We start from the raw sequence: 26,813 nt of genomic DNA on the forward strand, positions 1-26,813 counted from the left end.
AATTGTCCACCGGAAGCCTGTGTTTCCCTACCACAGAGTACCTACACGTGGTTGCTACATGTCCACCAGAAGCCCGTCTCTCCCCACCACAGAGTACCTACATGTGCATGCTACTTGTCCACCAGAAGACTGTGTCTCTCTGCCACAGAGTACCTACATGTGCATGCCTCTTGTCCACCGGAAGCCTGTGTCTCCCTACCACAGAGTACCTACACGTGGGTGCTACTTGTCCACCGGAAGCCCATCTCTCCCTACCACAGAGTACCTATATGTGCACGCTACTTGTCCACCAGAAGCCTGTGTCTCCCTACCACAGAGTACCTACATGTGCACGCTACTTGTCCACCAGAAGCCTGTGTCTCCCTACCACAGAGTACCTACATGTGCACGCTAATTGTCCACCGGAAGCCTGTGTTTCCCTACCACAGAGTACCTACATGTGGTTGCTACTTGTCCACCAGAAGCCCGTCTCTTCCCACCACAGAGTACCTATATGTGCACGCTACTTGTCCACCAGAAGCCTGTGTCTCCCTACCACAGAGTACCTACATGTGCACGCTACTTGTCCACCAGAAGCCTGTGTCTCCCTACCACAGAGTACCTACATGTGCACGCTACTTGTCCACCGGAAGCCTGTGTCTCTCTACCACAGAGTACCTACACGTGGTTGCTACTTGTCCACCAGAAGCCTGTGTCTCCCTACCACAGAGTACTTACATGTGCACGCTACTTGTCCACCAGAAGCCTGTCTCCCTACCACAGAGTACCTACATGTGCACGCTACTTGTCCACCGGAAGCCTGTGTCTCTCTACCACAGAGTACCTACACGTGGTTGCTACTTGTCCACCAGAAGCCTGTGTCTCCCTTCCACAGTTTACCTACATGTGCACGCTTCTTGTCCACCAGAAACCTGTGTCTCCCTACCAGAGAGTACCTTCATGTGCACTCTACTTGTGCACCAGAGGCCTGTGTCTCCCTTTCACAGTTTACCTAGATGTGCACGCTTCTTGTCTACCGGAAGCCTGTGTCTCTCTACCACAGAGTACCTACACGTGGATGCTACTTGTCCACCAGAAGCCCATCTCTCCCCACCACAGAGTACCTACATGTGCACGCTACTTGTCCACCGGAAGCCTGTGTCTCTCTACCACAGAGTACCTACATGTGCACGCTACTTGTCCACCGGAAGCCTGTGTCTCTCTACCACAGAGTACCTACACGTGGTTGCTACTTGTCCACCAGAAGCCTGTGTCTCCCTACCACAGAGTACCTACATGTGCACGCTACTTGTCCACCAGAAGCCTGTGTCTCCCTACCACAGAGTACCTACATGTGCACGCTACTTGTCCACCAGAAGCCTGTGTCTCTTTACCACAGAGAGCTGCATGTTCATTCAGTCTGCACACTAGTGTTAGTTGCACATGGGAGGCATGTGTCTATCTACCACAGAGTACCTACATGTGCACGCTACTTGTCCACCAGAAGCCTGTGTCTCTTTACCACAGAGAGCTGCATGTTCATTCAGTCTGCACACTAGTGTTACTTGCACATGGGAGGCCTGTGTCTATCTACCACAGAGCACGTACATGTTCATGTTACCTGCATACTGAAAGGCTATATTTTCATACCACAGAGTATACTGTAGGAGTCCCAGGCCTCCAGAGTGCAGTTAGAGTAACTGCGTCTGCATTCATCCAGCATGCAAGAGCACTGTATTTCTTTATCACAGTTTGTCGCATACAGGTACACCTGCACACCTGAAGCCGCTTTCCATGCCACAAATGTCCTGATTACTCTGACCTGCCTGCTCAGGTCACAGAGTTCCTTGTGTACATTCTCATTTTATTGTGAAACACTATAATAAGGTGTCTCCATATACTCAAGGCCTGGCCTCTCGCTCTGGCCAGAGTACTGGTGCACACAGTCCAACTGCCCCACCGGAGAGTATTTAAATTGGAGCACTTTACAAGCATCAATTCAGTGCATTCATCTCCCTCACACAGTACTAATGGAGCATGTTGTTTACAAAAAGCACAGGGTTGTCTGCTGAATGGGGGACGTACAGCGCTCTGGAGATACATAGCTTGGGCTGCGGCAGTGAGTTCACTTCTGGGATGCCTCACAATAGCAGGAAAGCTCTGTAAATAGACTGTCCTCTGCAGAAGTGTGGTGCTTGCCTCAGAAGTTGAAATGCTCGCAGATCTGACTTCCATCCTACAAAGGCTGATAAAATGTGAGTCTGTGAAATGGGTGATATCAGCAGTTAGAGGAAGTGAGGCACAGTTTAGTATGTGATGTGCGCTGGTGAACCACGAGCAGTTCATGGTGAACCCTGCACTAGCAGTGATGTCCTCCTCTTTCTCTTCTCGCACCTATCACATTTTGACTCATTCTTTCCACATCCCTCCTCTCTTTCCCACCTCCATTTCTTTTCCTTTTCTTCACCACGCCCTCTCTTTGTCCATGCCCCATTGCATCCCCTTCCGCCCTCTCCCCTCTTGTTGTTTGACCTTCTCCACCTCCTACCTGCCCTATCTCACGTCTTTCCTTTCCGCCCTCACATCTCAGGTACGGTGGATTCTCTCTCGGGGCCAGGACCTCGGAGACTGCCCTGAATGTGGACGAGCTGGAAGGAGTCACCCGGGAGCTCCGCTCTTTCCTCAATGTGACTCGGGTAGGTGTCAGCACACTGTGTCCAATTGTAGATAAATACAGGTCCGATGTAAGCATCACTGGTACTGATGTGTGAGAAAATAGAGTGTCACCGCGTGGGCAGCTCTGCTATAGCACCTGGCAAGCTGCTGCTGGATAATAGAATCTTACAGTATGGAATGTTTAACATAGGGAATGCAATGGTTGGTTGGGTGAGATCCTGACACAAGGTGATTGGTCTTGCATGGAATGCAGGAGAGTGGTGCGCGATGTGCAATTGCAAGGTGGATGGAAATGATACAAAATGTTGGCTTTAGGTATGGAATAACATGCTGTCTCAAGGTGGGTGCATATGGTTGGGCCTGCACATGGTGCGGAAGACTTGCCTTCACTTTTTGAATATTTGAATGGAGACCACAGGGTGTAAAAAACAGCTTGACAGCTATTGTCCACCCCAGCTGTTCCTGAGGCTCCTTCTGTCTGGATGGCGGTGGAGTGAGGCGGTTGGACTTGCCATGTACTAGGATGTGATATCCCTCTATTTCTCCTTACAGGGGGGCTCTCTTGAGCGGCTGTTGGTGAACCTTCCCAATTTCATTCAAGGGCTGACTGCCAGAGATAATGTGAAGGTAAGTGTGTGTCTAGTGGGGACCCTGCCGGGGTTGAAAAGAGTCACCCTGTTTGCTTGGTACTAACTCTGGGGGAGGGCCGGGAGGGGCAGAGAAGGGTTGCCTTGTCTGCCCAGCATTAACACCGAATAGCCCAGGGGAGAGATGACATCTGGCTTGGACTGACCCTACTAAAGCTGAAGCAGGCACATAGGCCGCCGGCCAAGGTTGGACTGCCGGGCGGCCGCACTCACGCCGCAGTCATTTTGAGATCCCCGCTGGGCCGGCGGGTGGAAACCTGGTTTCCGCCCGCCGGCCCAGCGGGGATCACGGCCACAACACAGGAGCCGGCTCCAAATGGAGCCGGCGGTGTTGCGGGCGTGCGACGGGTGCAGTTGCACCCGTCGCGCTTTTCACTTTCTGCATAGCAGACAGTGAAAAGCTGCACGGGGCCGTGTCAGGGGGTCCGCGACTCCCCGTACTGCCAGCCTTTTCCTGGCGGTTCAAACCACCAGGAAAAGGCTGGCGGTAGGGGGACTCGTAATCCCCAGGGCAGCGCTGCAAGCAGCGCTGCCCTGGTGGATTAAAACCACCGGGACTGAAGTGGCGAAAAATCACCGGTCCCGGCGGTTCGACCGCGGTCGTAATACCATGGGAAGCACCGCCAGCCTGTTGGCGGTGCTTCCGTCGGAACAGCCCTGGCGGTCTTTGACCACCAGGGTTGTAATGACCTCCATAGTGTTTGTCCGGCATCGACCCTGAAAAGCCTGGAGAGCCCAGTGCTGCACTTGAAGAAGCAGGTCGTATATCAGGGTAGTGGAGGACTGATGGTGCAGAAAAGGTGACACGAAAGATCAATGAATCTAGAACTACGCCTTCTTCCTCACTGATCTCAAACATGCAAGCCTCTCTCTACTTATTGTGTTCTCGTTTGTTTCACGCCTTCTCCCTCACTGATCTCAACCATGCCAGCTTCTCTCTACTTATTGTGTTCTCGTTTCAGTGTCACGCCTTCTCCCTCACTGATCTCAACCATGCCAGCTTCTCTCTACTTATTGTGTTCTTGTTTCAGTGTCACGCCTTCTCCCTTACTGATCGCAGCCATTCAAGTTTCTCTCTACTTATTGTGTTCTTGTTTCAGTATCACGCCTTCTCCCTTACTGATCTCAGCCATGCGAGCTTCTCTCTACTTATTGTTCTCGTTTGTTTCACGCCTTCTCCCTCACTGATCTCAACCATGCCAGCTTCTCTCTACTTATTGTGTTTTCATTTCAGTTTCACGCCTTCTCCCTCACCAATCTCAAACATGCAAGCTTCTCTCTACTTATTGTGTTCTTGTTTCAGTGTCACGCCTTCTCCCTCACTGATCTCAACCTTGCCAGATTCTCTCTACTTATTGTGTTTTCATTTCAGTTACACGCCTTCTCCCTCACCAGTCTCAGCCATGCAAGCTTCTCTCTACTTATTCTATTTTCATTTCAGTTTCATGCCTTCTGCCTCACCAATCTCAACCATGCAAGCTTCTCTCTACTTATTGTGTTCTTGTTTCAGTTTCACGCCTTCTCACTCATCGATCTCAACCATGCGAGCTTCTCTCTACTTATTGTGTTCTCGTTTCAGTGTCACGCCTTCTCCCTTACTGATCTCAACCATGCGAGCTTCTCTCTACTTATTGTGTTCTCGTTTCAGTGTCACGCCTTCTCCCTTACTGATCTCAGCCATGCAAGTTTCTCTCTACTTATTGTGTTGTTGTTTCAGTATCACGCCTTCTCCCTCACTGATCTCAACCATGCGAGCTTCTCTCTCCTTATTGTGTTCTCATTTGTTTCAAGCCTTCTCCCTCACTGATCTCAACCATGCCAGCTTCTCTCTACTTATTGTGTTCTCGTTTCAGTGTCACGCCTTCTCACTTACTGATCTCAGCCATGCAAGTTTCTCTCTACTTATTGTGTTCTTGTTTCAGCATCACGCCTTCTCCCTTACTGATCTCAGCCATGCATGCTTCCCTCTACTTATTGTGTTCTCGTTTGTTTCATGCCTTCTCCCTCACTGATCTCAACCATGCCAGCTTCTCTCTACTTATTGTGTTCTCGTTTCAGTGTCACGCCTTCTCCCTCACAGATCTCAACCATGCCAGCTTCTCTCTCCTTGTGTTTTCATTTCAGTTTCACGCCTTCTCCCTCACCAATCTCAACCATGCAAGCTTCTCTCTACTTATTGTGTTCTGGTTTCAGTGTCACGCCTTCTCCCTTACTGATCTCAGCCATGCAAGTTTCTCTCTACATATTGTGTTGTTGTTTCAGTATCACGCCTTCTCCCTCACTGATCTCAACCATGCGAGCTTCTCTCTACTTATTGTGTTCTCGTTTCAGTGTCATGCCTTCTCCCTTACTGATCTCAGCCATGCAAGTTTCTCTCTACTTATTGTGTTCTCGTTTCAGTATCACACCTTCTCCCTTACTGATCTCAGCCATCTATGCGAGCTCCTCTCTACTTATTGTGTTCTCGTTTGTTTCACGCCTTCTCCCTCACTGATCTCAACCTTGCCAGCTTCTCTCTACTTATTGTGTTCTCGTTTCATTGTCACGCCTTCTCCCTCACTGATCTCAACCATGCCAGCTTCTCTCTACTTATTGTGTTTTCATTTCAGTTTCACGCCTTCTCCCTCACCAATCTCAACCATGCCAGCTTCTCTCTACTTATTGTGTTCTTGTTTCAGTGTCACGCCTTCTCCCTTACTGATCTCAGCCATGCAAGTTTCTCTCTACTTATTGTGTTCTCGTTTCAGTATCACGCCTTCTCCCTTACTGATCTCAGCCATGCAAGCTTCTCTCTACTTATTGTGTTCTCGTTTGTTTCACGCCTTCTCCCTCACTGATCTCAACCATGCCAGCTTCTCTCTACTTATTGTGTTCTCGTTTCAGTGTCACGCCTTCTCCCTCACTGATCTCAACCATGCCAGCTTCTCTCTACTTATTGTGTTTTCATTTCAGTTTCATGCCTTCTCCCTCACCAATCTCAACCATGCAAGCTTCTCTCTACTTATTGTGTTCTCGTTTCAGTTTCACGCCTTCTCCCTCACCGATCTCAACCATGCAAGCTTCTCTCTACTTATTGTGTTCTCGTTTCAGTTTCACGCCTTCTCCCTCACCGATCTCAACCATGCCAGCTTCTCTCTACGTATTGTGTTCTTGTGTTCGATGGCATGTGTAGCTGCAGATACACATGTTGTGCATAGTCCGCCGTCTGGTGTTGGGGGTTTCTGTTTCATACACTGTTTCCCACATTTATCTAGTGATTTATTTTTGTTGTCCTGTTCCTGCTTTTGATTTTTTTCTTTCTCTGTCCTCTCAGTTTCTACTCTATCGGCCTCTTATATGTTCCCTGGGTGCATGATTTTAGTTTTTTTTCACATTCTTTCTTTGTCTTCTCTGTTCCATCTGTTCCTCTATGCTCTTCTCTCTTTCTCCATGTCTTCACCATGGTTTAATGATGGTCTCTTTCTCTTCCAGGTTTGGTTTAACAACAAAGGCTGGCATGCCATGGTGTCCTTTGTTAACGTTCTGCATAATGGGCTCCTGCGAGCATCACTCCCAAGAGACGCTGACCCCACTTTGTATGGGATCTCGGCACTCAATCACCCCCTGAACCTGACCAAGGACCAGCTCTCAGAGGTGGCCCTGTGAGTGTGAGACAGTATGCCATGCTAAAGGATGTCTCTGCCCCTTCACCTGTTCTGTAGTGCCCTCCATTACCATAAGAGTCTCACTCACTGCTTCCTGGGGGTCAACAGGGGAGATCAATACCGTGAAATTTAAAGAGAGGTCTTTGTAATGCACAAGACCCTGCCTCTCCTCCTCTGGCCTCAGACACACTCCAGGGGTTTGGAGACTGCTTTGCACAAGGCCAGACACAGCCCTATTCAGGTGCAGGTGTCCGCTCCTCCCACCACTCTAGGTCAGTAATACCCATCAGCCTGGTGAATTCACAAACAGCCCAACAGTCACCCTGACCCAGACGTGTATTCCACAGACAGGCAGAGGCACAGAATGCTTAGGGAAGAAAATGCTCACTTTCTAAAAGTGGCATTTTCAAACCTACAATTCAAAAAACAACTTCGCCAAAAGATGTATTTTTATATTGCGAGTTCAGAGACCCCAAACTCCACATCTCTATCTGCTTTCAATGGGAAATTACACTTAAAAGATATTTCAAGGCAACCCCCATGTTACTCTAAGGGAGAGATCGGCCTTACAATAGTGAAAAACGAATTAAGCAGTGTTTCACTAGCAGGACATGTAAAACACACCAGTACATGTCCTGCCTCTTAAATACACTGCACCCTGCCCGTGGGGCTGCCTTGGGCCTGCGTTAGGGGTAACTTATATGTAGTAAAAAGGAAGGTGTGAGTCTGGCAAGTGCGTGCACTCGAAATGGCAGTTCAAAACTGCACACACAGACACTGCAGTGGCAGGACTGAGCAATGTTTACAGGGCTACTCATGTGGGTGGCACAACCAGTGCTGCAGGCCCACTAGTAGCATTTGATTTACAGGCCCTGGGCACCTCTAGTGCACTATACTAGGGACCTACTAGGAAATCGTATAGGTCAATCAGGGAGAAACCAGTCACCAGAGAGAGCAGATGCACTTTAGCACTGGTTAGTAGTGATAAAGTGCCCAGAGTCCTAAAGCCAACAAAAACAGGGCAGAAAAAAATAGGAGAAAGAAGTCAAAAAGTTTGAGGATGGCCCCGCAAATAGGGCAAGGTCCAACACCCAGCATCACCCTAATTTGTAAGAACTGTCATCCTTGTTAATACTACATCACTGGGTATCTCACAAACATCTTCCACAAATCTACTAACCTTATCTTCACAGCTCTTACCCTCCTAAACCCAACCCCGTCTTCAGCAGTTTCCTTGTCCATTTGCAGATTGTTAAATTTCTTCACAAATAATGTGGAGCTTACCTAACCCTAGCGAGAACAATCATTAATCCGTAATCATAGGTGCTAGGACTTTCCCTTGTTTTGTGCACTAGGCTGTCTTTCATTCTCAGCCTTCATTCTCACATCCAAAGTATTGAATATCACCCAGGCTTAGAGTTTTCTTCCTCTAATGTGAATCCCTTGGTACAGAGAACAGACGCCGCCTTTCCTAGTTGTGCATCGTGCTTTTACGTCTCTCCCTGACATCAACACTTCACTCTGGAAAAACAGCACCCCGCAGAATACATCAACCACTTCATACATCACAAGCCAAAATATTACTTTGTTGGTTACCAGGCCAAGTAAAATCCTTAGGAGATGGAGTGAACCTCCATAGGTAGGAAGGTTGTCAGTTCCCAAGGATAAAGATGCAATAAAACTGTTGATAAACTCTTGCAACGCCTCGAAAGCACCATGGCCTGTACCAGAGGCTGTCCTCTGCATCGTCTTAAGTCAACGCACATCCTTTCCCTCCACTTGGGTTCTTTGTGGTACCAACCAAAGCTAGGGACTGCCATTTTTTCATTGTTTCTGTCAGTGCTTCAGTTATGACCAGTGTTACTACTGAGAAACATCACACATCTCCAGTTTACTTGCAGTTTGTTTTGTTAACTGAAACAATAGCTTAGGGCAGGCCAGGAAAAGGTCACAAGGCACAAGAGTCCAGCTTTCCCAAGCTATATTGAGAGGACTTTCGTCCCAGCAACAACACTCGCTCTTTGTCTGCCTAGTATGTGTACAGTTCCAGTATCCTGTCTGAAAGCTGGTGACTGATCTGTGCCTGTGTCATGCGTCTCTTGGCACCCTGTGCACATCAGCACACTGTGTACAGTCTGAAGCATGAAATATCTGAAGGCAGGCACATTCTGTAAGGAGGCCAAGGCATGCACTTTACATGTATAGATCAGTGCATGTTCAGTGTGTAACCTGAGGAATGCTGTGTGTGCACGCCTGTGCTTCGGTGAATGCATGCTGGCTGTTGCATGCTCTGTGCTTGTGTGTAGAAAGCACATACACTGTGGAGTGGCAGATGCTTCACACCTCTTTCTTTGCAGACAAGTCAAACCTGTCTCACCTGGGGCAACTTCAGTGTCTTCTCATTCAGTCCCTAGCCCCCCCCTTTCTACACACACACACACTCCAGGCCTCTGCAGTCATTCTTTCTTAAACATTTAGCTCTGTCCATACTCCACTGTTTGCTGAGGTGTTGTTTCCCTTCTTGGCTCCCAGGTTGACCACATCAGTGGACGTCCTGATTTCCATATGCGTCATGTTTGCCCTGTCCTTTGTGCCGGCAAGCTTTGTGCTGTTTCTGATCGAGGAGCGTGTCAGCAAAGCCAAGCACCTGCAGTTTGTCAGCGGAATGAACCCCCTTGTGTACTGGCTGGGAAACTTCGCCTGGGACATGGTAAGTCATCTGAGATGCACCTGGTAAGACCACCCCAGGATCCGTAATGATTTGTCAAGGTCACTCTTCCATTTCACACTTTTTCATCAGTCATTTACTCTAACAAGCATTGGCGAAGCGAGTACATCTGGCTTTCATTTTGAAGTGTGATTAAAACATTATAAAGCTGGCTGCAATCAAAAGTAAAATGAACAATTGCGTTTTGTAAATAATGGCTCTATGAATTTTAAGTGATAATTCAGTGCAATTTTGGGATGTAACGTAATCCGCCAGGCAGTGCAATGCAAGCCATAGTACACCAACCAGACAGCAGCAGGAGGTGAGTGGGTAATTCTCTTGTTTGTGCGAGCTAAAGCCCAATCTATGTATGTTTTAAAGAATTGGTAGCAATAGGTTCTTGTAGATTCTGCAGTTTCAGAAGAGGGATTCCCCTTCTGCGCAACACATGGGATAATCAATGGTGACACCTAGTAAAAATTATAATGGTATTTATTTCTTGGTAGTTGGGTTAGCGCAGTAGTTTTTACTTCAGGCCACAGCATTATTTGTTTCTGATATGAAATTACAGCGTGGCGGAGTGCATGTGTGTCTTCACTGCCGTGTCTGGGCGTAGAGGAACTAAAACCGCCCTGGATTTGGTTTTACGATCTCTTTGGTGGCTTACTGTCTGTTCTGATTATGGATCCACATGTCCCACGGCTGTGCAGAAATAGTTGTTGCACTTTAAGCTTTTTGGATTTTTGCATCCCTTATCTGTCACCCTAATGCATGGCACACTATGCAGATCTCAATCTGAAGCGAGTGAAATATTATAACTATTCAGTGAGCCACGAGAGCTCTCATGATCTTGTAGCCCGCTGAACTCTCACCGTCTCTGGTTCTAGTGCAATTACCTGGTCCCTGCAGTGCTGGTCATCCTGATCTTCGTCTGCTTCCAGCAGGAGGCCTATGTGTCCCACGACAACCTTCCGGCGCTCGTCCTGCTCCTGCTGTTCTATGGGTGAGTGATGTGGGGCACCACTGTTACTCCTCCTCCTGTCTCCGAGCGTGGACTGTGGGCACTGTGGGCACAGTCTGAGGGTCCTCCTCCTGTCTCAGAGTGTGGACTGAGGGCGCAGTCTGAGGATCCTCCTCCTGTCTCTGATTGTGGACTGTGGGCACAGTCTGAGGGTCCTCCTCCTGTCTCTGAGTGTGGACTGTGGGCACTGTGGGCACAGCCTGAGGGTCCTCCTCCTGTCTCTGAGTGTGGACTGTGGGCACAGTCTGAGGGTCCTCCTCCTGTCTCCGAGTGTGGACTGTGGGCACAGTCTGAGGGTCCTCCTCCTATCTCCGAGTGTGGACTGTGGGCACAGTCTGAGGGTCCTCCTCCTGTCTCTGAGCGTGGACTGTGGGCACAGTCTGAGGGTCCTCCTCCTGTCTCTGAGTGTGGACTGTGGGCACAGTCTGAGGGTCCTCCTCCTGTCTCCGAGTGTGGACTGAGGGCGCAGTCTGAGGATCCTCCTCCTGTCTCCGAGTGTGGACTGTGGGCACTGTGGGCCCAGTCTGGGGGTCCTCCTCCTCCTCCTGTCTCTGAGCGTGGACTGTGGGCACAGTCTGAGGGTCCTCCTCCTGTCTCTGAGTGTGGACTGTGGGCACTGTGGGCACAGCCTGAGGGTCCTCCTCCTGTCTCTGAGTGTGGACTGTGGGCACAGTCTGAGGGTCCTCCTCCTGTCTCCGAGTGTGGACTGTGGGCACAGTCTGAGGGTCCTCCTCCTGTCTCCGAGTGTGGACTGTGGGCACAGTCCGAGGGTCCTCCTCCTGTCTCCGAGCGTGGACTGTGGGCACAGTCTGAGGGTCCTCCTCCTGTCTCCGAGCGTGGACTGTGGGCACAGTCTGAGGGTCCTCCTCCTGTCTCTGATTGTGGACTGTGGGCACGGGTCTGAGGGTCCTCCTCCTGTCTCCGAGTGGGCACTGTGGGCACAGTCTGAGGGTCCTCCTCCTGTCTCTGAGTGTGGACTGCGGGCACAGTCCGAGGGTCCTCCTCCTGTCTCCGAGCTTGGACTGTGGGCACAGTCTGAGGGTCCTCCTCCTGTCTCTGAGCGTGGACTGTGGGCCCAGTCTGAGGGTCCTCCTCCTGTCTCCGAGTGTGGACTGAGGGCGCAGTCTGAGGATCCTCCTCCTGTCTCCGAGTGTGGACTGTGGGCACTGTGGGCCCAGTCTGGGGGTCCTCCTCCTCCTCCTGTCTCTGAGCGTGGACTGTGGGCCCAGTCTGAGGGTCCTCCTCCTGTCTCCGAGTGTGGACTGTGGGCACAGTCTGAGGGTCCTCCTCCTGTCTCTGAGCGTGGACTGTGGACACAGTCTGAGGGTCCTCCTCCTGTCTCCGAGTGTGGACTGTGGGCACAGTCTGAGGGTCCTCCTCCTGTCTCCGAGTGTGGACTGTGGGCACTGTGGGCACAGTCTGAGGGTCCTCCTCCTGTCTCTGAGCGTGGACTGTGGACACAGTCTGAGGGTCCTCCTCCTGTCTCCGAGTGTGGACTGTGGGCACAGTCTGAGGGTCCTCCTCCTGTCTCTGAGTGTGGACTGTGGGCCCAGTCTGGGGGTCCTCCTCCTCCTGTCTCTGAGTGTGGACTGTGGGCACAGTCCGAGGGTCCTCCTCCTGTCTCCGAGTGTGGACTGTGGGCACAGTCTGAGGGTCCTCCTCCTGTCTCTGAGTGTGGACTGTGGGCCCAGTCTGAGGGTCCTCCTCCTGTCTGAGTGTGGACTGTGGGCCCAGTCTGAGGGTCCTCCTCCTGTCTCTGAGTGTGGACTGTGGGCCCAGTCTGAGGGTCCTCCTCCTGTCTCTGAGTGTGGACTGTGGGCACAGTCTGAGGGTCCTCCTTCTGTCTCTGAGTGTGGACTGTGGGCCCAGTCTGGGGGTCCTCCTCCTGTCTCCGAGTGTGGACTGTGGAAACAGTCTGGGGGTCCTCCTCCTGTCTCTGAGTGTGGACTGTGGGCCCAGTCTGGGGGTCCTCCTCCTCCTCCTGTCTCTGAGCGTGGACTGTGGGCACAGTCTGAGGGTCCTCCTCCTGTCTCTGAGCGTGGACTGTGGACACAGTCTGAGGGTCTTCCTCCTGTCTCTGAGTGTGGACTGTGGGCCCAGTCTGAGGGTCCTCCTCCTGTCTCTAAATGTGGACTGTGGGCGCAGTCTGAGGGTCCTCCTCCTGTCTCCGAGTGTGGACTGTGGGCGCAGTCTGAGGGTCCTCCTCCTGTCTCTGATTGTGGACTGTGGGCACAGTCTGAGGGTCCTCCTCCTGTCTCCGAGTGTGGACTGTGGGTGCAGTCTGAGGGTCCTCCTCCTGTCTCTGATTGTGGACTGTGGGCACAGTCTGGGGGTCCTCCTCCTGTCTCTGAGTGTGGACTGTGGGCGCAGTCTGAGGGTCCTCCTCCTGTCTCCGAGTGTGGACTGTGGGCGCAGTCTGAGGGTCCTCCTCCTGTCTCTGATTGTGGACTGTGGGCACAGTCTGAGGGTCCTCCTCCTGTCTCTGAGTGTGGACTGTGGGCACTGTGGGCACAGTCTGAGGGTCCTCCTCCTGTCTCTGAGCGTGGACTGTGGGCCCAGTCTGAGGGTCCTCCTCCTGTCTCCGAGTGTGGACTGTGGGCACAGTCTGAGGGTCCTCCTCCTGTCTCTGAGTGTGGACTGTGGGCACAGTCTGAGGATCCTCCTCCTGTCTCAGAGTGTGGACTGAGGGCGCAGTCTGAGGGTCCTCCTCCTGTCTCTGAGCGTGGACTGTGGGCACAGTCTGAGGGTCCTCTTCCTGTCTCCGAGTGTGGACTGTGGACACAGTCTGAGGGTCCTCCTCCTGTCTCTGAGTGTGGACTGTGGGCCCAGTCTGAGGGTCCTCCTCCTGTCTCTGAGTGTGGACTGTGGGCCCAGTCTGAGGGTCCTCCTCCTGTCTCCGAGTGTGGACTGTGGGCACAGTCTGAGGGTCCTCCTCCTGTCTCCGAGTGTGGACTGTGGGCACAGTCTGAGGGTCCTCCTCCTGTCTCCGAGCGTGGACTGTGGGCACAGTCTGAGGGTCCTCCTCCTGTCTCTGAGTGTGGACTGTGGGCCCAGTCTGAGGGTCCTCCTCCTGTCTCTGAGTGTGGACTGTGGGCCCAGTCTGAGGGTCCTCCTCCTGTCTCTAAATGTGGACTGTGGGCGCAGTCTGAGGGTCCTCCTCCTGTCTCCGAGTGTGGACTGTGGGCGCAGTCTGAGGGTCCTCCTCCTGTCTCTGATTGTGGACTGTGGGCACAGTCTGAGGGTCCTCCTCCTGTCTCCGAGTGTGGACTGTGGGCGCAGTCTGAGGGTCCTCCTCCTGTCTCTGATTGTGGACTGTGGGCACAGTCTGGGGGTCCTCCTCCTGTCTCTGAGTGTGGACTGTGGGCGCAGTCTGAGGGTCCTCCTCCTGTCTCTGAGTGTGGACTGTGGGCCCAGTCTGGGGGTCCTCCTCCTCCTCCTGTCTCTGAGTGTGGACTGTGGGCCCAGTCTGGGGGTCCTCCTCCTGTCTCCGAGTGTGGACTGTGGAAATAGTCTGGGGGTCCTCCTCCTGTCTCTGAGTGTGGACTGTGGGCCCAATCTGGGGGTCCTCCTCCTCCTCCTGTCTCTGAGCGTGGACTGTGGGCACAGTTTGAGGGTCCTCCTCCTGTCTCTGAGCGTGGACTGTGGACACAGTCTGAGGGTCTTCCTCCTGTCTCTGAGTGTGGACTGTGGGCCCAGTCTGAGGGTCCTCCTCCTGTCTCTAAATGTGGACTGTGGGCGCAGTCTGAGGGTCCTCCTCCTGTCTCCGAGTGTGGACTGTGGGCGCAGTCTGAGGGTCCTCCTCCTGTCTCTGATTGTGGACTGTGGGCACAGTCTGAGGGTCCTCCTCCTGTCTCCGAGTGTGGACTGTGGGCGCAGTCTGAGGGTCCTCCTCCTGTCTCTGATTGTGGACTGTGGGCACAGTCTGGGGGTCCTCCTCCTGTCTCTGAGTGTGGACTGTGGGCGCAGTCTGAGGGTCCTCCTCCTGTCTCCGAGTGTGGACTGTGGGCGCAGTCTGAGGGTCCTCCTCCTGTCTCTGATTGTGGACTGTGGGCACAGTCTGAGGGTCCTCCTCCTGTCTCTGAGTGTGGACTGTGGGCACTGTGGGCACAGTCTGAGGGTCCTCCTCCTGTCTCTGAGCGTGGACTGTGGGCCCAGTCTGAGGGTCCTCCTCCTGTCTCCGAGTGTGGACTGTGGGCACAGTCTGAGGGTCCTCCTCCTGTCTCTGAGTGTGGACTGTGGGCACAGTCTGAGGATCCTCCTCCTGTCTCAGAGTGTGGACTGAGGGCGCAGTCTGAGGGTTCTCCTCCTGTCTCTGAGCGTGGACTGTGGGCACAGTCTGAGGGTCCTCTTCCTGTCTCCGAGTGTGGACTGTGGACACAGTCTGAGGGTCCTCCTCCTGTCTGAGTGTGGACTGTGGGCCCAGTCTGAGGGTCCTCCTCCTGTCTCTGAGTGTGGACTGTGGGCCCAGTCTGAGGGTCCTCCTCCTGTCTCTGAGTGTGGACTGTGGGCACAGTCTGAGGGTCCTCCTTCTGTCTCTGAGTGTGGACTGTGGGCCCAGTCTGGGGTTCCTCCTCCTCCTCCTGTCTCTGAGTGTGGACTGTGGGCCCAGTCTGGGGGTCCTCCTCCTGTCTCCGAGTGTGGACTGTGGAAACAGTCTGGGGGTCCTCCTCCTGTCTCTGAGTGTGGACTGTGGGCCCAGTCTGGGGACTGTGGGCACAGTCTGGGGGTCCTCCTCCTGTCTCTGAGTGTGGACTGTGGGCACAGTCTGAGGGGCCTCCTCCTGTCTCTGAGTGTGGACTGTGGGCACAGTCTGAGGGGCCTCCTCCTGTCTCTGAGTGTGGACTGTGGGCACAGTCTGAGGGTGTGGAGGACTCAGATCTCTTCCTTTTCCAGGGGGTGGCGGTGACACACACTGGTATCCTTGCTTTGACTCGCAATCCCTGAGTGTGTCTCACTTCTTATTCCCTCAGGCTCTCTTTCTCAATATTGCCTCCTTCCTTTTTTTCAGTGATCTGTCTCTCTCCCAGTGGTCTCACTTACTTTGATCTGTCTCCCACTGCAGTTCTCCTTCTGCTTTCTATCTCAATCCTCCCACTTCTCTCTCTCTCTCCCCTTTTTAGGTCAAGGTTCCCGCTCCACTCTCTTTCTCCCTTTCTCTTTTAGGTCAAGGTTCCCTCTCCATACTCTCTCTCTCTCTTTTTTTAAGTCAAGGTTCCCTCTCCGCTGTCTCTAATTCTCTCTTAGTGAAGTTGTAGTCATGCTGTATCCCTCCCTCCTCAGGTTTCTGTCTTCTTTGTGTTATCTCTCTCCGTCCTCTCTGTCTTCTCCCTGTTGTTGGTCTCACGCCTGTGGCATCTCTCCCTCCAGTTGGTCCATCACTCCTCTGATGTACCCTGCTTCCTTCATCTTCCGAGTGCCCAGCACGGCCTACGTGGCTCTCACCTGCATTAACCTCTTCATCGGGATCAACGGCAGTGTCTCCACCTTTGTGCTTGAGCTCTTCCCAGACCAGGTGAGTGTGGGGCGGAGTGGTTAGAGATGAGAGGGTCACGCAGCGGGTGAGAAGGCATGTGAAGGATGGCTCATACAATGCATAGTGGTGCAAGCAAGGCAAGGCCTGGTGCTAGTGATGAGGATGTATCTGGTAGGCCACTGAAGCACTCACTGGCTAAGGGCCTTGGACTTTCTAGGGGTTACAGGTTTTAGGCTGCCATTGTAAATAGACCAAGAGAACCTGGGGATTGGTGGGGTAATTGAGAAAGGTTGTGTTTGGGGGAGTAGGTAGAGGTTGGAGTGAAGCTTGATTGTTGGTTTGGTGTCATCATGGGGGAGTTTTGGTGCTTGAGGTAGTTGAAAGGTGGCTAATAGAGTCAAGGGTGTTTGAAAGCTGAATGAGATGGTTCTGAAAATATTCGAGTTGGTGGATGTGGGAGTGAATGATGTTCGTGCGTTATTATAAAGCTGTGGGGTGTGGTGGACAGTGTTTCTTAGAGTAGTAATGTGGTTGTTGTGGTTCAGGGAGTGGTAGCTTAGTTTGTGGAAATGTATCATGAATGGGGAGGTATGTTGCATTTGTGTCATTAGTGTCAATCTGGACAGGAGTATTTTTAAGAGGGGGAACATGGCTCTTCTGGTTGTGAATAACCACTGCAGGAGGCACAAGGATTGATGTGTGAATGCTGTCTTTTCTGTTCTCCGAAACCAGAAACTGAAGGACGTCAACACCATCCTAAAGAAAGTCTTCCTGGTGTTCCCCCACTTCTGCCTGGGACGAGGCCTCATAGACATGGTGAAGAACCAGGCAATAGCAGATGCCTTCGAGCGATTTGGTGAGTACTTCCCTGGCCTTCTTGTGCTTCTTGAGACCAATCTGCGCCCTCTTTGGTTCTTTCATGCTGTGCATCAGCTTGCACCCTGCCAACCCACCCTCTTCAACCCCCTGATCACTTGCCCCCTTCTCCCCATGCCAACCCACTCACTCGGTACCTGCTTCTGACCCCTCAGACCCTACACCTCCTTTAGGCCTCTTGCCTTGTGTCACATTTCTTCAGCCTCCCTCTGTGCCCCAGTTATCGCTCATAATCTGTGCCCGCTTTACTCCACTGTAGGTGAGGTGCCCTCCGTGTCCCCACTCTCCTGGGATGTCGCCGGAAAGAACCTGTTTGCCATGGCTGTTGAGGGGGTCATCTTTTTCCTGTTCACCCTCCTCCTGCAGTACAAGTTCTTTGTCTCATTCAGGTGAGTGGGCAGGAGCCATGATGCTCCAAGCATGGAGTGGTGCACTATTATTGGAATGCTTCTCAGTCCTTGGGTACCTTTTTAACATCCTACATTTGCGTCTGCGTCATTTGGGGGCACATCCCATGGCCCCGGTGTCGTTGCACCTTCTCCAATCCCCTTCTGGTGGAAATCTGCGTCTCATGCACAGTTATTTCATGGGTGAAACCCTGGCACCTTTCTCTCTCTTGTTGTTCACTGTTCCCAGCTTCAGCTCAGGTTTCTTAGGCCATAGATTTCCCACTTTAACCAATGAGCGCGTTGCCTCTCACAAGGTCTCCACCTCTTGTTTTGGGAACATTCCTTGGGTGCACGCGTCTGCTGTCTGCCCCCAATGTACAATGTGCCAGGGGAACCACCTGGCATGCAAGCAGAGTAAAGGCTATCAGATTCCACAACAATGTGTGATTTTATCAGTAAGAAGAGGTGAGTGCAGGGGGGCGTGGCCAAAATGGCGACCGGGATGGTCGCATAGTTCGTAGCTCTGATCCCGGCCCGTGTTAAATATCCTGTAACAGGCGCCCGCACCACTGTTCGTGCGAGACGACGTATGCTCTACCTGGGATGCCGGCGCTGCTTTGACCGAATCCGACCGCGGCGTTCCGGGTGCCGTGGGGTCGGCTGCGGTCCTGGGCGCGGCCGCCGGGGCCCATGGAGCCTGGGCCTTTCCTGCCGGGGCCGACGCGACGCGGCACCTCTAGTGCCGAGGCAGCTGCGTCGGGAGCCACGGACGGGTTCCCGACGCGCTGGGATTTGTCCCGTCTCCCGGGGCGGGGAGGCGGGCGCCGACGAAGGTGAGGAGGCGCTTGTTCCCCGGCTCCGGGACCACGCGCCTGGGGGCCGCGTTCGACCCGATGCGCTCGGCCTGATACAGCCACACTCCCGTGTGAAGCCGGCTGGCTCCACTTGCTCCACATGACAGGTGCCGCTGGGACGTGCGGCCACCATTGAGACTCGGGGTTGCCGTGCAGGCTGGAGCTGCGTTCCCCGCGAGAGGGGAGGGGATCCCACCGGCTGCCCTTTATTCTTGGCTCCACACCCAAAACATCTGATGGCATTGAACAGGCGTTTCCTTGCGCATTAAGCCTGGGCTAACAAATAACCAAGTAATAAGGAGGAGAGACAATTGGGGAAGCAAATAAATAACAATTAAAATTAAAAAAAAAAAAAAAAAAAAAAAAAAGAAAGAAGAAGAGCCGGGACCACCAAAGTTCAAGTAAATTGAGCCCTACCAATCCCAGCTTCCAAGCAGCAACACAGCAATAAAACGGACCCCTTCAGAAAATAATACGTATAACAGGGCACTACAGTATATCCTCCTGCGGCACTGCACCGGCGTCGCTAATCGTGCCGCAGCGTTTCCAGCAGGACTCTCACCAGACATAAAAGCCTTGAGGCTCTCCACTACAAAGAGGATACACCACACAAACAAAGTATTGCTACCTTATCTTCACTACTCCAAACAGAGCTGCTGACCCCAAGTTAGGGGCCCTGCTTCTTTGCAAACAACACGAAATCCTGACGGACACGGTGCCCTAGAACCCGAAAGCGGTATAACTTCTTTGCCTGATACGCAGCAAGATTTCTATTTTTAAGGAACAAGCCTCAGCAGTCCTAATCAATCGAAGCCACTTCAAAAACAATAGTTAACAGCAATACCGTCACGTAAATAATCAATGGGCAAACCAAAGACCTCACGCGTACCTTCTGGGAATATGGATTCTGGTGCCCCACCCCCACCTGCGGAGGCCTCGACCACACAACAAGCACTACAAAAGATGGAAATAACACTCCAAACGCACACAACGCAATTTAACCAATGAGCGCGTTGCCTCTCACAAGGTCTCCACCTCTTGTTTTGGGAACATTCCTTGGGTGCACGCGTCTGCTGTCTGCCCCCAATGTACAATGTGCCAGGGGAACCACCTGGCATGCAAGCAGAGTAAAGGCTATCAGATTCCACAACAATGTGTGATTTTATCAGTAAGAAGAGGTGAGTGCAGGGGGGCGTGGCCAAAATGGCGACCGGGATGGTCGCATAGTTTGTAGCTCTGATCCCGGCCCGTGTTAAATATCCTGTAACAAGCGCCCGCACCACTGTTCGTGCGAGACGACGTATGCTCTACCTGGGATGCCGGCGCTGCTTTGACCGAATCCGACCGCGGCGTTCCGGGTGCCGTGGGGTCGGCTGCGGTCCTGGGCGCGGCCGCCGGGGCCCATGGAGCCTGGGCCTTTCCTGCCGGGGCCGACGCGACGCGGCACCTCTAGTGCCGAGGCAGCTGCGTCGGGAGCCACGGACGGGTTCCCGACACGCTGGGATTTGTCCCGTCTCCCGGGGCGGGGAGGCGGGCGCCGACGAAGGTGAGGAGGCGCTTGTTCCCCGGCTCCGGGACCACGCGCCTGGGGGCCGCGTTCGACCCGATGCGCTCGGCCTGATACAGCCACACTCCCGTGTGAAGCCGGCTGGCTCCACTTGCTCCACATGACAGGTGCCGCTGGGACGTGCGGCCACCATTGAGACTCGGGGTTGCCGTGCAGGCTGGAGCTGCGTTCCCCGCGAGAGGGGAGGGGATCCCACCGGCTGCCCTTTATTCTTGGCTCCACACCCAAAACATCTGATGGCATTGAACAGGCGTTTCCTTGCGCATTAAGCCTGGGCTAACAAATAACCAAGTAATAAGGAGGAGAGACAATTGGGGAAGCAAATAAATAACAATTAAAATTAAAAAAAAAAAAAAAAAAAAAAAAAAAGAAAGAAGAAGAGCCGGGACCACCAAAGTTCAAGTAAATTGAGCCCTACCAATCCCAGCTTCCAAGCAGCAACACAGCAATAAAACGGACCCCTTCAGAAAATAATACGTATAACAGGGCACTACAGTATATCCTCCTGCGGCACTGCACCGGCGTCGCTAATCGTGCCGCAGCGTTTCCAGCAGGGCTCTCACCAGACATAAAAGCCTTGAGGCTCTCCACTACAAAGAGGATACACCACACAAACAAAGTATTGCTACCTTATCTTCACTACTCCAAACAGAGCTGCTGACCCCAAGTTAGGGGCCCTGCTTCTTTGCAAACAACACGAAATCCTGACGGACACGGTGCCCTAGAACCCGAAAGCGGTATAACTTCTTTGCCTGATACGCAGCAAGATTTCTATTTTTAAGGAACAAGCCTCAGCAGTCCTAATCAATCGAAGCCACTTCAAAAACAATAGTTAACAGCAATACCGTCACGTAAATAATCAATGGGCAAACCAAAGACCTCACGCGTACCTTCTGGGAATATGGATTCTGGTGCCCCACCCCCACCTGCGGAGGCCTCGACCACACAACAAGCACTACAAAAGATGGAAATAACACTCCAAACGCACACAACGCAATTTGAAAAGATTTTACAAGCCATACTGGACACCAAAATTACTCTGGAAGCAAAAATAGGTTTGGTAATCGAAGACGTTAACATATTGCGTGCAGACCAACATACGCTAGCTGAAAAGGTCGCAGGCTTGGAAGCAGACACGTCACACCTCTCACCAGCGATAACCAAACTCCAGTCGCAAATGGGGGCTGTAACAGCTGAACTGGGGACACTGAGGCGCAAAGCTGAAGAAGCAGAAGGAAGGTCAAGACGTAATAATATCCGCTTCGTGGGCTTTCCTGAGCGCTTTGAGGACCCATGCGCAGAACTGTTCATTGAGCAATGGCTAATAGAAACAGTACTGAAGGACAATGTCCCGAAATTCTTTTTAATAGAACGCGCCCACAGGGTTCCCGGAAAACCCCCACCACCTGGCACTCAGCCTCGCCCACTAATAACAAGACTTCTCAATTATCGTGACAGGGACCTTGTACTGCAACTGTTTCGTAAAGCAGGCCCAATGCGCTTCGAAGGGGCAGTCATATCGGCCTACCCGGACTTTACAGCAGAGGTACAGAAAAAGCGTAACTCATTTTTTCGGGTCAAAGAGCGACTAAGAGACCACAACATCAAATACGCTCTGTTGTTCCCGACCAAACTTCGAATACAGGACGACACCCGCACTTTCTTTTTCACCTTACCAGAAGATGCATGGACTTGGCTACATGCCAAGGGACTCGCTGACCCTCCCAATACAAGAAACTCCAAAGATAAAAATCACCCTCCTAGTGGCAAACGCAAACCCAGCAGGCAACCAGACACTAAACCTACCCCTGAACAGTCTCGCGTGGAACGCTCTCTATTATTGCAAACCACATCCCTTTTCGCCAATGCATCCCCGGGGTCTGTATCGACGCATTCGGGATTAGAATCCGAGCTTGGGATACTCTCTGACTCTACAGACTCAGCCTGCGCCCCCAATCTCACTCCACGAACAGCAGACGACATCTGCTAATATATATCAATCTCGGACATAACGGCACACGACATCCTACAGAAGTAGCCACTAATCGTCTTCTAAAACTCACTGCTGCACACTGTCCTCATCTCCGCTGCACCGCTACCCCCGACCGCAGCAAAAGACTCATGGCTGGTCCCAGAAAGTAGCAGCTTCAACAAGAACATAACGGGTTGGAACCAGCATCGATTTGAACTTATTTACTTGAAACACCCCCGCACCATATGGAACGTTCTATCTGGTTGGCAAGTATTGTATCGTTAACGTTATTGCCACAACCACAGTTACTGTTAGATATAGTTAATGTTATTGTTTTAATTAGCAGAATCATATCTAAGAGGCATAATTTAGATTATAGTATTCGTAGTAAAAGCTGTTTGATTGCTAATGACAAGCACACACTAGGCAGCTGCAGCATAAACTGGCCAAGCATAATGGGCGTGAAATACACTATAGTTGTAAAAGGAGCCGGCCCACCAAACCCACAAAATCTAGACATACAAGTACAAATGTTCCATGGCAACCCAAAGACAACAGTATAACCCGCAATATAAAATACTCACATGGAATATAAGGGGCATGGCATCCCCGCGTAAACGACAACAGATCCACGCATACCTCAGGAGTCATCAAATACATTTCGCCATGTTACAGGAGACACACCTGGCTAAGTCCTCTTTGGAGAACACAAAAGTAAAATGGAAAGGGCAATTATATGGTACCATTTTTTCAACATATGCTAGGGGAGTGGCGATCTGGATAGCCCCCGGGGTCCCTTATGTTACGTCCCGCGTACAATGTGACCCAAATGGCCGATATGTCCTCTTGGAACCCATGGCATTAGCATCAATATATACCCCCAATTCAAATCAATGGGAATTCCTACAGACACTTAACAGTAGTAAACTTAACGATCCGGAGATGGATACTATTTGGGGCGGCGACTTTAACTGCGTATTAGACATTCACAGAGATCGCTCTATCCCTCCGTTAGATAATACCCTAGCTAAACGTGCTTCACTCGAACTTGCAGAGTGGGCCTCCAACAATAGGCTAAGAGACATTTGGAGAACTGCCCACCCCATACACCGTGAATATTCTTTCTACTCCCCAGTGCATAAATTGCACACTAGAATAGATATGATGTTTGCGTCAAAAGATATAATCCCAAAAATAACCACATCAGGCTACCTGGCTCGCACCATATCTGATCATAATCCGCTTCAAGCTACCCTGAGAACGGGCCGCACACACATGTGCATTCCCACATGGCGTCTACAACCAGATGCCCTCATAGATCCCCCTTATCATGCTGAACTAGCTAAGTGCTTATCGGATTACTTTGCTTTAAATAAAAACACAACAACAGCGCGCGCCACGGAATGGGACGCTCATAAAGTGGTTATACGCGGCCACTGCCTTGCAGCCTCGCTGGGGGTCAAAAGAATGCTTAATAAGGAATTACTAGAGATAGAATTAAAAATGCGCAGGGCAGAGACCGAGACCATCACTAGCGGGTCCTCGCTTGAAACACTAAAGTCGCTGAAATCTGACTACAAAGAAGCGGATGACAGGCTCAGCAGACATGACTATAGACATTTTAAAACCCGTCAACACGCAGAAGGCGATAGATCGGGCAAGCTATTGGCATGGTTGGTCCGTCAACCAGTTCGATGGCATCTGTCGCTGTAGATACACATGGTATGCATGAGCTCGCCATCTGGTGTTGGGTCGGAGTGTTACAAGTTGTTTTTCTTCGAAGAAGTGTTTTCGAGTCACGGGACCGAGTGACTCCACCTTCTGTGCTCATTGCGCATGGGCGTCGACTCCATCTTCGATTGTTTTCTTTCCGCCATCGGGTTCGGACGTGTTCCTGTCGCTCCGAGTTTCGGAACGGAAAGTTAGCTGAAGACGGAAGATTTTCGACGGTATCGTTGCGATCCGGTTAGAGATAGACACATACGACAACGCGTTCAACATCGAAGCGCCTCGGTGCCCTTCGGGGTAGATTTCGGCACCCCGTCGGGGCCTAGTCGGCCCGACCGCGTGGAGGACAACGCCGATGGATCGGACCCCGTTTCGATTCTGCCCCGAATGCCACAACAAATATCCTTATACGGACCTACACTCGGTCTGTAATCTGTGCCTGTCACCCGAGCACAGCGAAGAATCCTGTGAGGCCTGTCGGGCGTTCCGGTCCCGAAAAACTCTGCGCGACCGTCGAGCGAGAAGACTCCAGATGGCGTCCACGCCAAAAGAGCGTCCACAGTTCGAGACAGAAGAGGAACAGGAGGAATCCTTTTCCATCCAGGATTCAGACTCCGACGAGCTACACTCTACAAGAACTGTGAGTAAGACGTCGAGATCAAACCTTAAAAAAGGAAAGAAGGCCCAGGGGACGCCACTGCCAACCGGCCATGGCTCCACCCAAATTCTCGGTGACCAACAATCGGCACCGAAAAAGGCCCATTCAGTGTCGAGATCGTCCGACTTCGGTCGAGACACCGGCACGCAGCCTCCTCGGGACCGAGAGAGTGCTAAACAGAAGCATCGACACCGAGAGTTCGGTGTCGACACCGATCGACGCCGAGACAGTGGCGCCGAAGACCATAGAGGCCAAGAATTTTCGGCACAGAAAAAGAGGAAGGTTACCTCGGAGCCGAAAAAACAATCGACAGGGCTTTCGGAGCCGAAAAAAGCGACATCAGACCCTGTTTCTGGCTCCTATACCGAAGAGCATTCTATGTCTTCTCAAATGAAGAAACATAGATTTGAACAAGAACTGCAATCCACTGACGTGGATCACACGCAAAAGCGTATCTTTATTCAGCAGGGGACTGGGAAGATCAGTACCCTCCCACCTGTCAAACGAAAGAGAACGCTTCAGTTTACTCCTCAGCAACAAACAACACAAAAGGTAACACCTCCTCCCTCGCCTCCACCTGTAACTCCGGCTTCGCCAACTTACACCCCGTCACATTCGCCAGCTCACACCGCCATGAGCCACGACGACCAAGATCAGGATGCGTGGGACTTGTACGACGCACCAGTGTCTGATAACAGCCCAGACACATACCCAACTAGGCCATCACCACCGGAAGACAGCACAGCCTACTCGCAAGTGGTGGCTAGAGCAGCTCTATTCCATAATGTGGAACTACACTCGGAACAAGTAGAGGATGATTTTTTATTTAACACCCTCTCCTCAACCCACAGCTCCTACCAAAGCCTGCCGATGCTCCCAGGCATGCTACGCCATGCAAAGGACATTTTCAAGGAGCCAGTTAAAAGTAGGGCAGTGACGCCTAGGGTGGACAAAAAGTATAAGGCGCCTCCTACGGACCCTGTCTTCATCACCTCTCAGCTGCCACCAGACTCTGTGGTGGTAGGGGCTGCCAGAAAACGGGCAAACTCACACACTTCTGGGGATGCACCTCCCCCAGATAAAGAAAGTAGGAAGTTCGATGCAGCCGGGAAGAGGGTTGCTGTCCAAGCAGCAAACCAGTGGCGCATCGCAAATTCACAAGCGCTGCTAGCGCGATACGACAGAGCCCACTGGGATGAGATGCAGCATCTCATTGAACATCTCCCAAAAGATCTGCAAAAAAGAGCAAAACAGGTTGTTGAGGAGGGTCAAAACATTTCCAACAATCAAATACGCTCCTCCATGGATGCAGCAGACACGGCCGCAAGAACCATTAATACGTCGGTTACCATCCGTAGGCACGCATGGCTCAGAACGTCTGGATTCAAGCCAGAAATTCAACAGGCAGTGCTTAACATGCCAGTAAACGAGAAACTTCTGTTCGGTCCGGAGGTCGACACAGCTATAGAAAAGCTCAAGAAGGACACTGACACTGCCAAGGCCATGGGCGCACTCTACTCCCCGCAGAGCAGAGGATCTTATAACACCTTCCGCAAAACACCTTTTAGAGGAGGGTTTCGGGGTCAGGCCACACAAGCTAGCACCTCACAGTCCGCACCGCCCACCTACCAGGGACAGTACAGGGGAGGTTTTCGGGGCCAGTATAGAGGGGGGCAATTCCCTAGGAATAGGGGAAGATTTCAAAGCCCCAAAACCACTACCAACAAGCAGTGACTCACATGTCACACACCCCTCCCACACAACACCAGTGGGGGGGAGGATACGTCAATATTACGAAGCATGGGACAAAATAACTACAGACACATGGGTCCTAGCAATTATCCAGCATGGTTATTGCATAGAATTCCTGCAATTCCCTCCAGACATACCACCAAAATCACAAAATTTAACAAAATACCATTCACAGCTTCTAGAGATAGAAGTTCAAGCACTACTGCAAAAAAATGCAATAGAATTAGTACCAAGCACACAAATAAACACAGGAGTTTATTCACTGTACTTCTTGATACCAAAAAAGGACGAAACACTGAGACCAATTCTAGACCTCAGAGTAGTAAACACGTTCATCAAATCAGACCACTTTCACATGGTCACACTACAAGAAGTGTTACCATTGCTCAAAAAACACGACTACATGACAACCCTAGACCTCAAGGACGCATATTTCCATATACCAATACATCAATCACACAGGAAATATCTAAGGTTTGTATTCAAAGGAATACATTACCAATTCAAAGTATTGCCTTTTGGTTTAACAACCGCTCCAAGAGTATTCACAAAATGCCTAGCAGTAGTCGCTGCACACATCAGAAGGCAGCAAATACATGTGTTCCCGTATCTAGACGACTGGCTAATCAAAACCAGTTCGCTCACACAATGCTCAAACCACACAAATCAAGTCATACAAACCCTCTACAAACTAGGGTTCACCGTCAACTTTGCAAAATCAAACATTCTGCCAAGCAAAGTACAGCAATATCTAGGAGCCATAATAGACACGACAAAAGGAGTAGCAACGCCAACTCCACAAAGGATCCACAATTTCAACAGGGTCATTCAACACATGTCTCCAAACCAAACAATACAAGCAAGAACAAT

General features: G+C 51.6%; 1 protein-coding gene across 3 annotated transcripts in view; it reads left to right on the plus strand.

Moving 5' to 3' along the window:
* The window catches only part of ABCA7 (ATP binding cassette subfamily A member 7), a 243,777-nt gene that overhangs the window by 157,051 nt on the left and 59,913 nt on the right, over positions 1 to 26,813 (plus strand). For all 3 annotated transcript variants that reach the window (XM_069218017.1, XM_069218018.1, XM_069218019.1), the window contains exons 34-41: positions 2,570 to 2,675; positions 3,208 to 3,282; positions 6,774 to 6,943; positions 9,479 to 9,656; positions 10,541 to 10,656; positions 16,042 to 16,186; positions 16,880 to 17,003; positions 17,283 to 17,412. In XM_069218017.1, coding sequence (XP_069074118.1) covers positions 2,570 to 2,675; positions 3,208 to 3,282; positions 6,774 to 6,943; positions 9,479 to 9,656; positions 10,541 to 10,656; positions 16,042 to 16,186; positions 16,880 to 17,003; positions 17,283 to 17,412 — 1,044 coding nt within the window. The remainder of the gene's footprint in view (positions 1 to 2,569; positions 2,676 to 3,207; positions 3,283 to 6,773; positions 6,944 to 9,478; positions 9,657 to 10,540; positions 10,657 to 16,041; positions 16,187 to 16,879; positions 17,004 to 17,282; positions 17,413 to 26,813) is intronic.

The sequence above is a fragment of the Pleurodeles waltl genome, chromosome 12, assembly GCF_031143425.1.
Source record: "Pleurodeles waltl isolate 20211129_DDA chromosome 12, aPleWal1.hap1.20221129, whole genome shotgun sequence".
NCBI lineage: Eukaryota > Metazoa > Chordata > Amphibia > Caudata > Salamandridae > Pleurodeles > Pleurodeles waltl.